Genomic DNA, 13,418 nt, shown 5'->3' with positions numbered 1-13,418 from the left:
ATGAGTCCTGCTGGATCCACGTTACAGAGAGCACAGCTGCTACGGGGCGGTGGGGAAGCATCTTTTGGTCTGGGTTTATTAAACGAGAATACAACTGTGGGCTCAGGCAGGAGTGCTGGGCGCCAGAAGCAGGGCTGGGTTTGGGCTGGGAGGGTGCGGTCTCCTCTCCAGGCAGCTTTTGGCGGTACCAGGCAGATTTCTTCTCCAGCAGGACGTCCCAACGCCCCCCATCCCGCAGCGCCCCCCGTCCGCAGCACAGCCCCTCACCGCTCCAGCCCCAGCCTCTCGCCGCTCCAGCCCCAGCCGTGGTTACTTATTGCTTTTAACGTGCTAGTCTAGCCTAGAGTGAATTAAATCTGAAATGCTTTGTCTGTCGCGGTGCGTTTGTGCTGGCTTCAGGCGGTGCTGGCAACCCTGGTGGTCAGACCTGCAGAGGGATGGAAAAAGAGGGGCCGATAGAGTCAGTCTGGGCTGAAAGCACGGATAGCCCGGGGCAGCAGTGCTGCAGGACAGATTCTGTCTTTGCTGACAGACCACAAAGTAAAAGCTTTTGGCATTCCCTTCCGGAGCTAAGCAAGGTACTATTGGTGGTCGCTTGGGGCTGGCAGAGAGGAGGAGCTGGCACCCAGCAGGTTGCTCCTGAGCACCAGCACAAGGGCTGGGAGTCACAGCCAGCCCAGAAAGATGGTACTTGCTCCTGGGGAACAGCCCCAGCCAGCCCACAGAGCCCAAGGCAGGAGGGGAGTTCCAAGGGGAGGCACCAACCTGAGGTTTACTTGAATGTGTGGCTCTCAGCTCCTCCCCGGCCAAACCCTGGAAGAAAGACAGAGCAGGGTCAGCATTGCTATGGGATGTGCACCGAGGGACACACCTGGCTAAGAGACAGGAACCCTGAGCCCCCTTCCTCTCCCTCCCACAACCCCAGCTGCAGTGACCCTACCTTTGGGCCCGAACAAGGCGGCGTAGCAGGGGTGGTTGCAGTAGGGCTTGCCGTCGTGCTGCAGGGAGAGAGAGCGAGCATCAGCCCTGACAGCCCTTCGGCTCCATCTCTGCCTGTTCCACCCCACCTGCAGACCCTAGCTGCAGGGGGCAGGGGCCTTGAGAGGAGTAAACCTCACCTCTGCATGGCCTCCAGATGTCAGTGTCTTGTTACACTTCTCACATCTCAAGCAGGGCCGGTGCCAGTCCTTCCCCAGAGAAGTCACCTTCTCGGCTGTCCCAGAAAGCAGATGGGTTAGTTGAGGCACTGACCAGGCACGAGAAGTCTGTTTTGACAGGTTAACCTCCCTGCCACCCTACCTAAAGAGTACATTTGAGGGCATTTTGTCGTGTTTTTTTTGTCCAAGACAGAGGGCACCATGCTTCAAACCCAAGAGCTCACTGTGCGCACATATCACCGTGCACAGCCTGAGGCTGAAACAGCAGTGCCATGCCCAGGGTGAACGCTGCTGAATCCGTGTGGATGAAGTGACTTCTGCCTATCTTCCAAAGATCTGGGGACCTCTTCCCTTCCAACATCAGCCTGCAAGGGGGATGAATTTGGACTCCAGGTGGCTGGAGCCCAAGCAGTCACTAGAGTTAACAGGAGTAAAGGGGGGATGCTAGCGAGGACCAGGGAGGAGAAGCCATCACTGTGTCCTGCCAGCACAAAGCAGTCCCCTCCAGCTACTGGCATTCTGGCTACAGCTCAGATTCTGCATGCACCACAGCAAACCACAGTGGGGCTGGAATTGGCTGGGGTTCCTGCTGCTGCAGAAGGGACAACATGCTGTTTGTTGGGGCCAGGTGTCTCTGGAGACCAGGGTGCCTTTTAATTGTGGTACAGGGTGGGGAGGAGGGTATTTTCTGCAGGCACATGCTCTTCATATTGTCAGCAGTGCTCCTGGGGATTTATTAAGTGATACAGCAGAGCTTTCCACAGGAACTCCTCAGAGCCAGGTTCCATCACTTTCTCCATGCCTGCAAAAGGAGGTCAAGCAATGGCACTGAGCCACTGCTGGCAGCCCAGGTCCGGGGCAGGCGGGGGGGGGGGGCTCAGCAGCCTGAAGCACCTCTTCTTTGGAGTCCAAATATGCCCAAAACATCTTACACAAGGAGCAAGCCAGTGGCTGCAGAGGTGGGAGCGGAGGCAGAGCCTAAATGTCATGAGGCAGCCCTCCTGTCATCCCCCAGGCAGCACAAAGAGCCTCCTGTGCCTGTAGCCAGGCTCAGGGCACAGAATTCTCCCCTTGGGCAGCCCCAGAAGCCCAAGCCTGGCCCATAGCTGGGCCCTCCCATCACAGGGTTTCTGGAAGGAGCTCAGCCTCCCTACCTCTCACACAAACATTTGCGTCAACACTTGGGCAGGAGCTTGCCACGGTTCACTGCAGAAGGGACCCCTCAACTCTCAGCCACACAGGCAAGATTCCCCTGGAAAGTGACAGTGGCTCTGCAAATGCCACCCCCATGCCTCTCAGTGTCACCCTCTCCTCAGCCTTTCTGCAGACACTATTTTGCTGAAAGCAGCCCAAGGCACAGTTCAGCAGGGCCACCAAGCTCTGAGAGTCCTGGAACTGGGCTTCACTCTGCCTCCTCTGCCAGCACTCCTTATCTTCAGGGATAGAAACCAGGCAGTGAGCTCAGCCCTCCAGCAGCTTTTGAACACTCCTCAGCCTTTGCATCAACAGCGATGGTTTTGTAAGAGCAGCCTGATAAGCACAGAGCCAAACCTCTCCTTGGTCAAATGGCCCTGTCATGGCACCTCCATGGCTGTACCTGCAGGCACAGCAAAACCAGCTCACCCTGACTGGGACTGAAGCAGATCCACGGAGACATGGGAAAGGCAAGACACTGACACCAGCACCTTGGGAGCTTCTGGTATCAAGACACATGGGTAAATGACACATCCCAGGACCCTTGGTTGCAGGAGGGAGCCATGAACTATATTGTGCCAACACCACCTCAAAAAGCCTGGCTGCAAGCAGTGAGTTCAAGTCTGGGCAGAGATATTCCTCAAGCACAGAAGCCACATCGCCAGCAGCCCTTCAGGCAGCACCCAGCACACCTGCCCAGGGTGGGCATCACCAGTGGACAGGGCTGTTTTGCAGAGTGAGCAGCCCCTGTGTTGGAGCCTCCCCTTGCTTTGGCAGAGCATAATTAGAAGATGGCACACACGTATAAGCAGAGGATAAATAAGGCAGAGAGAGCAGAAGTCCATGATGGCACCCAGATCCCACATCCCTCATCTCTAGTAAATTAAAAAGCAGAAAACCCTTTCAAGTGCAGCTCAGCCAGGGAAATGGGGAGATCTGGTAGATGGAGCCTGCCTGTTCCCGCAGCTGCTGCCAGCAAGGTGAGAGGCTCAGCCCCCCCAGATACCCTCAAGCAGAACAGTGGGACCACAGCACCAGAAGAGGCAGGAACCTGGAGCTTCAGCACCCTCACTCAGAGGGAGGACATGTGGCTGAAGGCCAGCAGCAGACAGTAGCCCAAAGATGCTAGCCTGCAACACTGCCTTAAAAACAACACCCCAGGTCTGTCATCTCACTGTGCTAAACCACGCAGGACAACATGTGGGCAACCCAGTGACCCAGGAACATGCCTGAGGGCAAGATTTTCCTTGGGAAGGTGCTTGCTTGTCTACCCAGGCTTTCAGAGCAACAGGTTGCACCAGCCAGGCCTTTGGGCTCCTAACTGGCACAGGGTTGATGCTGTGGGTGATGCTGGGGAGGAAGCAGGACTGAGCTCCCGTGCTGTGCATGGCCCCATCTGTAAGCCGAGAGCACCCACCGCAGCCCATCCCCTCCAGCGAGGCACTTCCTTGGGTGGATTCACAGGGTCAAGCCCCCAGGGAAACCCAGGGACACGCAGTGCAGGGGTGCACAGCTTTGGGAGAGCACAAGGATTTGCATCGCTGGGGCTCACTACATGGGGCACCCAGAACTCGAGGTGCTGGGGTGTACAGGGGCATGTAAGCACCAAGGTGCCCCGGGGACCCTTTGGGTCCGGGGACCCAAAGCGTGGCAGAGCGCAACATCGGAGCACCCGGGTTTAAGCAGCCTGGCAGCCCTGCGGGGTGGAGGCAAACGGGGAGGGAGCAGGAAGCCCTTACCGAAGTAGACCTCCTTCTGGCAGCGGGGGCACTTGGGCATGGTGTCGGCTTGGCTGGGCTCGGGGCACCTCTCGCACCGGCTCTGGGATGCTCCGCTCCGGCCCCGCTGGAGTCACTGCCCGGCCGCCCCGCCCCTCCCCGCCCCGCCGTGCGGCCCCGCCTGCAGCCGGAGGCACCCAGCCGAGGCACAGCCCTGCACGCCTTGCATCCTGCACTCCTTGCATCCTGCACCCCTTCCCCCCCAAAATTCCTCCACCCGCACCTCTTTCACCCTTTGCACCCCCTTTATCCTTTGCACCCCCATGCCCTTTGCATCCTGCAGCCCTACACCAGCAGCCCACCACCCTTGTACCCCATACCCCTTGTACACCCTGCAATCCACACCCCAAGTCGCTGCACTCCGACTCCCTGCCCATACTTGCATGGGTCGGCCAAGAGCCCCTCTCTGAGCGGGGCTGGAGATGTGATTGGCATCTGTCAATTAACCACACCCCAGATAAAGCCTCCTGGGGTGCTGACCACCATAACTCACCCCCTCTGAGCATAGATCTGTTTCTCCCAAGGGGGTGTGAAATTTGACTGTTAAGCAGTGCCTCCTGGCCACGGGGGAAGTTCGGGGTACAGGACAGGATCAAATCATAGAATCATTTAGGTTGGAAAAGACCTTTAAGGTCGTTGAGTCCAATCATTAACTCAAGCACTGCCAAGACCACCAGGAAACCATGCCTCTAACCGCCACACCCACACATACAGAATCACAGAACGGTTTAGGCTGGAGAAGACCTTTAAGATGAAACATCAGGGAGCTATAGGGCTGTAGCCCCCCTCTTGCAGGAGCTGGGGAATGGCGTGGGTGCAGGCTATGGCTCTGCTCACCATAGAGTCAGCCCATCTGGGTCGCTGAGTGTTGTCATTTTATCAGGAGCGAGGACTTGTTGTTTCTTTGTGCTTGGCTGAGAAGGAAATGAAAAGCTTATCCAAAGGTCTGTTTTGTATGAGGCAATCCTCCCCAGGGCACGTTACTGTGCTGCAAAGGTCATGAGGGCTTGTGAAACCCAGTGCCAGGATGCCCAGTGTCTGCCTGCCGAAACGCAGGGCACCCCTCGCCCTTCTGCTGGCACAGACGAGGCCCTGCTGACACCGGTTCCCACCCATGGGTGCAGGAGGAGAGGCGGCAAGCTGCGCCTGGAGGCACAATTCATGGTTCAGTTGAGATTGCTTTATGACCCCGCCTGGCTCCAGTTTCCCTTCCCAGCGGGAACCCTCATCCCGCTGCTGCTCCCCGCTGCTGACCGAGGTCCCGTGCTCACACCATCTGCCAGCAGTTCCGCTGCAGGCTGGGGAGCACCCGAGGCACACTGCTGCAAGGGCACTGCTGGGCTCAGAGAGGTGGTGGTCAGCCCACGCTGGCAGCAGTGTCGTTGGGAAGCCTGCTCCCGATTCGGGCGTGAGACACGCTGAGACATTGCAGCATGAGAGGAGGGAGGTGTCCTCCAAGGGCTGCTGCCTCCACCCTGCCTCCTCCCTGGTTTCTTGCCCTGAGACACAACAGACAATGCAGGCACCAAATTTCAGCCATGCCACGGCCCCCTGCACCGAGCCACAGCACCCCACAAGCACCTGGCTGCATTGTGAGGGCCAGAACCCCCTCCCTGCACCACATGGGGTGCAGCTGGCACCCTGATGAAATATGAGGGGCAGGGCCTGTCCTCTCCCCTCTCCACTGGCCCTGCTTCCCCTCCCACATAGTGCCAGGCTGCTGTGAGGCCACTGCCTGGCTAGGACAGCCGTCCTCAGCTGCACTCCCTTTTAAGGCAGGTTTTGTGCCAGGGGGCAGCTAAACACTGGCCCCTCACAGGTCCCCTCCAGCTGGCCCAGCTCTGCGGCTGGTCCCCATGGATTGCTCAGCTTGTGGCAGGAGCCCTCCTGTCCCAGCCAGCTCAGCCCATGCCCCCACGTGGCACCACACACCGAGTGACCCAGCTGAAAGAGTGCCCACCACCCCCTCTTCTCGGGTACCCCCTGCCTTTACTGGAGACTGTTCACACAGCAGAACAGGCACAAAACTGGCAGCAGCTCTCACTCAGCTGGCGCCACTGAGCCACTGCTCCCTGCCAGCCCTGCCCACGCAGGGCCGTATGCCTGGCAGCACCCTACAGCCCCCCCCAGTTTAGCCTGGCCAACTCTGCCACAGGGAGGCACACACCTTGGGCTGTCCCTAGCCTGCTGCATGAAGGGGTGAGCCAAAACATGGTGTCAGTGTATGGTGCACTGTAGGTGCAAACCTACAGGAATTACAGTGAGTGAGGATCAGGGTGAAGACTGCTAGAGGGGAAAAAATCCTCAATTTCTACACCCTGCTGGGGCTGTGCATGCATCCTGTTCGTCACCACTACCCTGCTCTCATCCCGTCCATCAGTGGACACACAGCGCAGCACAACAGAGCTGTCTGGCAGAGGGCCCTGTCAGGGAGGGAGGGCTGCAGGTGCTCCTTGAGTATGGCAGCACCTCAGGGGCTCATGGGATGTGGCCTCTTGATGGTTTTAGAGGGAGCGAGTCCATAAACACTCCTAATGCTAGTGTGTGAAACCCATCAGCGGGGCAATAAACCTAACCCCCACCAGCCTGTGCTGGAGGGAGCTGGCTGGAAACACTACAGCAACTTAATGCTTGGGGTCACCACTCCTCTGCCATTCATGGTTGCCCTGAGAAACAAAATTATGCTGCAACCATCCATGAACTGTTTTGGAGCAACAGTGAGAAGTAGCCAGCTTGTCCCTCTGCAGTGGGCCACTGCCCACAGCACTGTGCCTACAAACATGGGCAAGGGCAGGCAGCAGCCAGGCTCTGGTGCTGGGCAGAGATGGCTCCAGGGAGCAGCAGGAGAGGGGCAGGGGCTGTGTCTTCAGCAAAGCCAGATCTCAGCCCCAGGAAGGTTACATAGCATGCAGGAAACAACCCTGCCAGTGCCAGGGGAGAACAGCCTCCTCAGCAAACCACAGCACTTATCTTATCTGCATCCCTTGTTCCAGCTAATTTAACCATTAGAGCAGAGTATGCCTCAGCTGTCTGTGCCCTCTGATAGGAATCTGAGGGTGAGGCTCCACGCTGGAGCATCAGGCGTCAGTGCTCATGGCATAGCAACAGCCCTCAACAAACCTGGGCTGTCCTGCTGGTTTGTTTGGGTGGCGTTGTTACGGCCAGGGTCCCCTCCCTGGTCCTTTACTGAGCACCAGAAAGAGCCAGCACCAGCTCCTCAGGCCTATCTGCAGCTTGTCTTGTGCAAGCTCCTGGCTGCCCCCAAGGGCCCCACAGGAGTTTCCCAAGCTCTTGGGACAAGGATGCAAGGTGAGCGCTCCTGCACATACCAGAGCAGTGGGCACATGTTGCCTGCCCAAATACCCACCTCAAGCAACTTGGTCCCCATTGATTACTGGAGTAATGGCTGGAAAAGTCCCTAGGATTTTAGCAGGCTGGGTGGGTAACATAAGCCGATTTGAGTTGGGTTTGCTAACACAGCAAGAAGAAACAGCCATTTCCATGCAGCAAACCAGCCCATCTGCCAGGGCAGCAGCACCAAGCTCCCCTCCTGCTCCCTTTGCTGGAGCAGGGCAGGAGCTCTCACACTTTTCATGTCATGGCCCTCAGCACATGCACACAGCAGGCAGACAATCCACCAGTGAAGGCATAACCCAGGGGCGGGTGGTATAACCCAGGGGCGGGTGGCACCTCAGTTCAGTGTTTTCCCAGCACTGGCACAACTGCAAGTCCTGGAAAAATCTCCCTCCCTGTCCATATTTCAAGCCCACACTGGTGCAAGTCAACAGCTTGCTCATCCAAAACTATTTGGTGTAACATATGCCCTACCCAGCTCAGCTTTGTGACTCTAATTTGACAAGAAAATTATAGGCAGGCTTAAAAAAAAAAAAAAAAAAAAAAAAAAAAAAAGCTCAGCAGAGGCTGAGGGGAGCTGCCAGGGCACTGCCAGGGCACTTGGTCCCATCTAAAGGCCGGCGAGGTGCTGGTGCCACAGCGCTGTGGAGCGCCATAGGGCACCTCACGGCGTGGTGTGCCCCCCACACCCCCTCGCCTTCCATCCCCTCCGGATTTGCATGTGGCTAATCCCATCAGCGGCTGGCTGGGAAAACAACGGCGTGGAGGCGGCCGTCAGGGCAAATTACAGCCCCAGGACAAAGCCGGGGGTACGTCTGCATGAGGCTGACAGGCAGCCGACGGCTGGGAGTTAACTGGGAACAGGACAGCATTGGGAAAGGCAGGGAGGGAACAGGGGGACATGGGGAAGGGGCTCCGAAAGAGCTTCCCTGGGGGCTGCTGGCTGGGAAGCCCACAACAGCCACCACCAGCTGCCTGGTGCTGCAAATCACAGAATCAACCAGGTTGGAAGAGACCTCCAAGATCACCAAGTCCAACTGATCACCCAACCCTATCTAATCAACCAGACCATGGCACTAAGTGCCTCATCCAGGCTGCTCTTAAACACCTCCAGGGACCTTGACCCCACCACCTCCCTGGGCAGCACATCCCAATGGCCAATCTCTCTGTCTGGGAAGAACTTCTTTCTAAGTTCAAGCCTCAACTTCCCCCTGCACAGCTTGAGACTGTGTCCTCTTGTTCTGTTGCTGCTTACCTGGGAGAAGAGACCAACCCCCACCTGGCTGCAACCTCCCTTCAGGAAGTTGTAGAGAGCAATAAAGTCTGCCCTGAGCCTCCTCTTCTCTAGGCTAAAACACCCCCAGCTCCCTCAGCCTCTCCTTGTAGAGCTTGTGCTCCAGACCCCTCCAGACCCCCAGACCAGAAGGTTCAGAGCTTGTGAGACATGCTCACTGCCGTGCCAAAAGTCTGTGCTTGCTTCCCTTCTTGGTGGGTGCAGAGTCCATCCCTCCGTGGGCAGGGGCACTCACACACCCAGTTCTAGCAGCAAACATTTCAGGCCAGGTAAGGCAGCTGCCTGCACACAGCAGTCACTTGTGGGGTCAGTGCTCAGCCTCAAAAGCCAGGGTGTGAACAATTATCATGCAGTTGGGATTACACTGCGTGGCAAGTAACAAACACAGGAGCCCTGGAGCCAGCTCCCAGCCCTGTGGGGCACTGCTGGGTGGCACCAGGACCCGGTGGGGACAGCGTGAGCCCTGCTGCCAGCAGAGTGTGGGGCTGTCTGTACATGGCCAAGCTGGGGATGCATCTGGGATTTCCATCCTGTGGATAGCCCTCACCCACCTATCCTGCCCCTCCAAGTCCCAGCTACATGGAAAACCTTCTCTGGTTTCATCCAGGCATCATTCCCCCACTCTCCCTGTGTATGGTCTGGCCAAAGCCTCCACTGCCATCTGTTCTTTTCTGCATGCTTTCCATTAGTGGCAGCCCAAGGAAACCTCCTGGCTAAATTCTGCTGGGGGAGGATTTGGTGCATTTTCCTGGCACAGCCCTGGCTGTTTCTGTTGTGGCTATCAAACTCAGCCAGGATTGTTGAGGAAGCAACGCCCGCTGCTTTGGGAAGCTGCCCAGCACCCATGAGGCATCGCCTCTGCCTGCCAGTGAGATGCACATCCATGCTGGGGGGCTGGCCAGAAGGAGAACAGTGCCAGGGACCAGCTCCCCAGCCCTGCCCTGGGGTGGGTCCAGCCATTTATCTTGGGCTGGGTCCAGGCTGCTGATGCCATACCTTTTATTCCTGGTTAAAAATTCACTGGAGATGAGGAGAAGGGCTGCAGAGGTGTTTGTTCTCTCTCTTGGCTTGCTGCTCAGCATGGTCATGCCATGGTGACAGCACAGGTAGGGGAGAGGGATATAGCTGCTCCTCTCTGCCTTAACCAAGCAAGACAGAAGGTTAGGACAGAGCAAGAGAGAGGAATACAAGAAATCTCAGGTTTGCACCCCCATCAGCACTGTGCACACCTCCATCCCAGCAGCACAAGTATCCCCCTGCCAGCAGGCAGCCCCAGGGCACTGTAGGAGCCCCTCGAGTAGTCAGTCCCAAGGCTGTTCATCCCACCCAGAAACCAGCTGGTGATATAAAGGCTGCTGCAAAGCCCAGCCTGCACCCCTCAGGGAAACTCCCTCACAGATCCCTCCCCAAGGCAGCAACAAGCTGGGGAGCTGCTGAAGAACTGAGCCAGCATCTTCCTTGCCAGTGCCATGGCTGGAGCCCCTCCCTGTGCTACAGCCCCATCCAGTGCACTGGCAGGGGGATTTACAACCCAAATCTTTCTCTGTTTGGTTTCATGCTATTCCTCCTCCTTCATCCCTACCTGCTCTGCTACACCCTCTCTAGTATTTACACTCAGTACTTTAACCTCCTCCTGGGGCAGAGCCAAAACCCAGCCAAGCCAAGGAGAGCAATGCCACTGACTTCAGGGAGTATTGGAGATGGTTCTCGGCTCTGGTGGAACCAAGCTGTGCTTACTGGGTTGCTTTTAATATCCCATCTTAAATCACATCTTCCAACACTCCATCCCTTTAGGCTTCTATTTATTGACTTCCCAGCAAATGCTTTAAATCTGTCTTGCTTTGCTGCCCAGCCGTGCCGCTCCAGCCTCTGGCACGTCAGAGTCACACTGCCAGCCATGGCTCTGCTGTCCTGCCCTCTCCCTGCTTTTCAGGAGCAACTCCACACCACCATGGCTGCATCTCCCTTCCCTGCACAGACTGGCTCAGATGTTGTGGTCCTCATCATTCCTACCCCCACCAAGTCCCTCCCTGGTGCTTCTGTGTGGGCAGCCTGTCCTGTCCCTCTGGGAGCAGCCTTTGTACACTCACCAGTGCCTTTCCCTTGCTAGTGACACCACTAACAACAGCATGAGTGATACAGGGTTTGGTGGCATGGGTGCCCTCAGCCTTCTGTTGAGAAGCACCACAAGGTGACAAGCCTGCTTCTCCCACAGCCTGGGAATGCCTAGGCTAGCAGCCATCACCTGGCCTGCCCTCAGGATAGACTCACCACTGGTGCACGGTGGCAGCTGGTGGAATCCCTGCCCTCCACCCAGTGAGGACCTCTGAGGCACAGCTCCCTGCTGAGCTCCCAGAAAAGCTGGGGGCCAGTGAGGGTAATAGCCTAGGACAAGTTCACACAGCTTGGGGGATTTCCAGGCAAAGCTTCATCCACTTTGTTCTCTGTTTTCCTCCCTACCCTGGAGAGCATGTCTGTAGTCTCCAGAGCCCTGCAACTTTTTTATCCCAAAATCAAGTTTGAGCTGAAAAAAATAAAAATATTTGACATTCCCAAGGGGAAGGATGTTTTCCAAGCCTCCAGTAAAGGAGCATTTTCAGCTCACATAGGCCTCCCAAAAATAAATACAAGAATCTACCAAGGATTAGAGGCCAGAGCTGCCTCCTCTGCTTGAGCAAAGTTCCAGGGGACAGGGGACATCCCCAATCCCCTGGCATGTACACAGATGACCCCACACAGGATCCCAAAGCATTGCTACTTCCTTTATTGTCCTGGTCTTAACATCCCCTCTGTGGGTCCCCACTCTACCTCAGGCCACCTTCTGCCATGAGGGGTGCCCAGCCCCCTGACCACCTCAGGATGGAGGGTCAGTAAGGAGACATCACCCACCTAGGGGCTGAGCAGCTGCATTGTCCCTTTGGGGTAGCAGGGAGCTGAGATGGATGCAGGCTTCCCGGCAGCCTCTCATGCAGCAGAGCTGAATTTTGTCTATTTTTAACTTCATTTCATTCCCCCAATAAAACTCTCATGGGGAATAGAAAATGTAAGGGGAGGGGAGGAGGGGGGGGGGGAAAGGAAAGGAAGAAAGCAAGCAGCCCCAAAATAATCCTGTGTCTGATGCTGTACCCACTCTGCTCCACATCCCTTCACACCCAGAACTACCCCAAGCACCAGATGCTGGAACTCCCACTCCTGCCAGCCCAAGCTGCCTTCCTGCCTATCTCAAGGCTTAACTATCTCAATTTATGTCATCTCAAAGCTTAATTAGCCCCAGCAGCCCTGCATCAGCTCTTTCCCATCCCACCCTGGCCACACTCTTGGTCTCAGGTGAGGTCTTGAGTGTGCCCAGCTCCCCCTTGCAGAGAGCATCCTCCCTAGAGCTGCCCCACTGAGGGGCCAGAGCCGAGGTCCATGGTCCAAGATGCTGTTAGGCCTGTGGGGCTGGGTGGGTGCCTGGGAGCTTGAACCCCCCTGAGCTACAGGCAGGGTGATGGGAAGGAAAATCAGACTGGCTTATTAAGCTCATTAATTAATGGTGGTAAATAAGGGTAGCAAAGAGAGCCTGATTCGTGCTCCAGCAGCAGCAGTGGAGCTTCACTGGCAGCAGTGATGGGTCCCAGGTGGGTGATGGGGACACAACACCACTGCTACTGCTACTGCTGCTGTGTAGGGCAAACTTGGCAAACTATGGCTGCAAGGGCCCAGCTCTCTCCTGTGGGTCAGGGGAAGAGCCAGAGGAGTGACACTGCTCTGATTTACACAGCAACCTTGGCCCCTAAAGCAGCAGAGGGGTCAAGTCTCTATAGAAACCCCACCAAAACTTGAAGACACACACAGAGAACCCATCCCAAGCTCAAGAACCATTCCACAAAGCCCTCCATGCCTGGGAAAAGGATCTGTTGGGATCACTGCTGGGAGAAGGAAACCATCAGCTCCTGCACCCGGTGCTCTGCCAGCTGCCTGAGCCCAGAGGATGCCACTGCAGCAGGCAGGGGCACAGGCAGCGCTCCCCTTGTGCAGGGCCTGCTGCAATTTCTGGTCATGGGCAGTATCTGCCCATCCCTCTCTGCAAGGTGATGGAGCAGTTCCAAGAGAGAAGCTGCTACAAGGATGCAAGACACTGCAGGGGGCACCGGGTCCCTGTTTTCCCCAGCAAACGAGGCTAGAGGGGTCCCTGAAGCCCCGGGGAGCACAGCCAGCAGATGGCTCAGCAGGGCCATTGCAGGAAGTTGCCGGAGCTGCAGCGGCGGTTCCCAGCGCCGCTGTTTGCCTTGGCAGCCCCAGGCTCCCTGCCTGGCTCTGCAGACGCTGAGCTCCTAAGGGGAATGGCTGCATGTCTAAAACCAGCCTGGCAGCGGGGCTGGTATCTGGCTGGGGACACAGCAGCTCCCAAGGGTTGGTGGGGGAGAAGACCATGCCCCAGACCTGCATTCCACTGCATTCCTGCCCCACTGCCAGTGGGCTGAACTTTCCCACCAGCAGCCCTGCTCAGGCATCCTGCCTGTTCAGCTGGTGGTACAGTGTCACCTGCTGTGTGACATCCCTCCATCGGTTTTCCACCCTGGAAAGCCAGGGAAGATCCCATCCCATCCACAAGGCCAGCGCAGCTTTCTACATCCCCATCCTGCTCACAGCCCAGGG

General features: G+C 57.0%; 1 protein-coding gene across 1 annotated transcript; it reads right to left on the bottom strand.

Moving 5' to 3' along the window:
* Positions 1-264: 264 nt before the first annotated feature.
* Positions 265-4,157, bottom strand: CRIP1 (cysteine rich protein 1). The gene is made up of 5 exons (XM_054384669.1): positions 4,091-4,157; positions 1,119-1,213; positions 941-998; positions 766-813; positions 265-427 (listed from the first exon to the last, which is right to left on the bottom strand). The coding sequence occupies exons 1-4, from the start codon at positions 4,128-4,130 to the stop codon at positions 773-775; spliced, it is 234 nt and encodes a 77-aa protein (XP_054240644.1). The 5' UTR covers positions 4,131-4,157; the 3' UTR covers positions 265-427; positions 766-772.
* Between the last annotated feature and the right edge of the window lie 9,261 nt (positions 4,158-13,418).

Source organism: Indicator indicator, chromosome 10 (assembly GCF_027791375.1).
Source record: "Indicator indicator isolate 239-I01 chromosome 10, UM_Iind_1.1, whole genome shotgun sequence".
In the NCBI taxonomy this organism is placed as follows: Eukaryota; Metazoa; Chordata; class Aves; order Piciformes; family Indicatoridae; genus Indicator; species Indicator indicator.
Note: the sequence above shows the minus strand (reverse complement) of the source record. Positions and strands in the feature narration are given on the sequence as shown.

Bases quoted from the DNA above. Each gene is read 5' to 3' on its own strand.
- CRIP1 (XM_054384669.1), bottom strand. From the start codon at position 4,130: ATGCCCAAGTGCCCCCGCTGCCAGAAGGAGGTCTACTTCG. The intron at 1,214-4,090 runs GTAAGGGCTTCC...TTTCTGGGACAG, and splicing joins CCAGAAGGAGGTCTACTTCG to CCGAGAAGGTGACTTCTCTG. The intron at 999-1,118 runs GTGAGGTTTACT...CTCTCCCTGCAG, and splicing joins CATCTGGAGGCCATGCAGAG to CACGACGGCAAGCCCTACTG.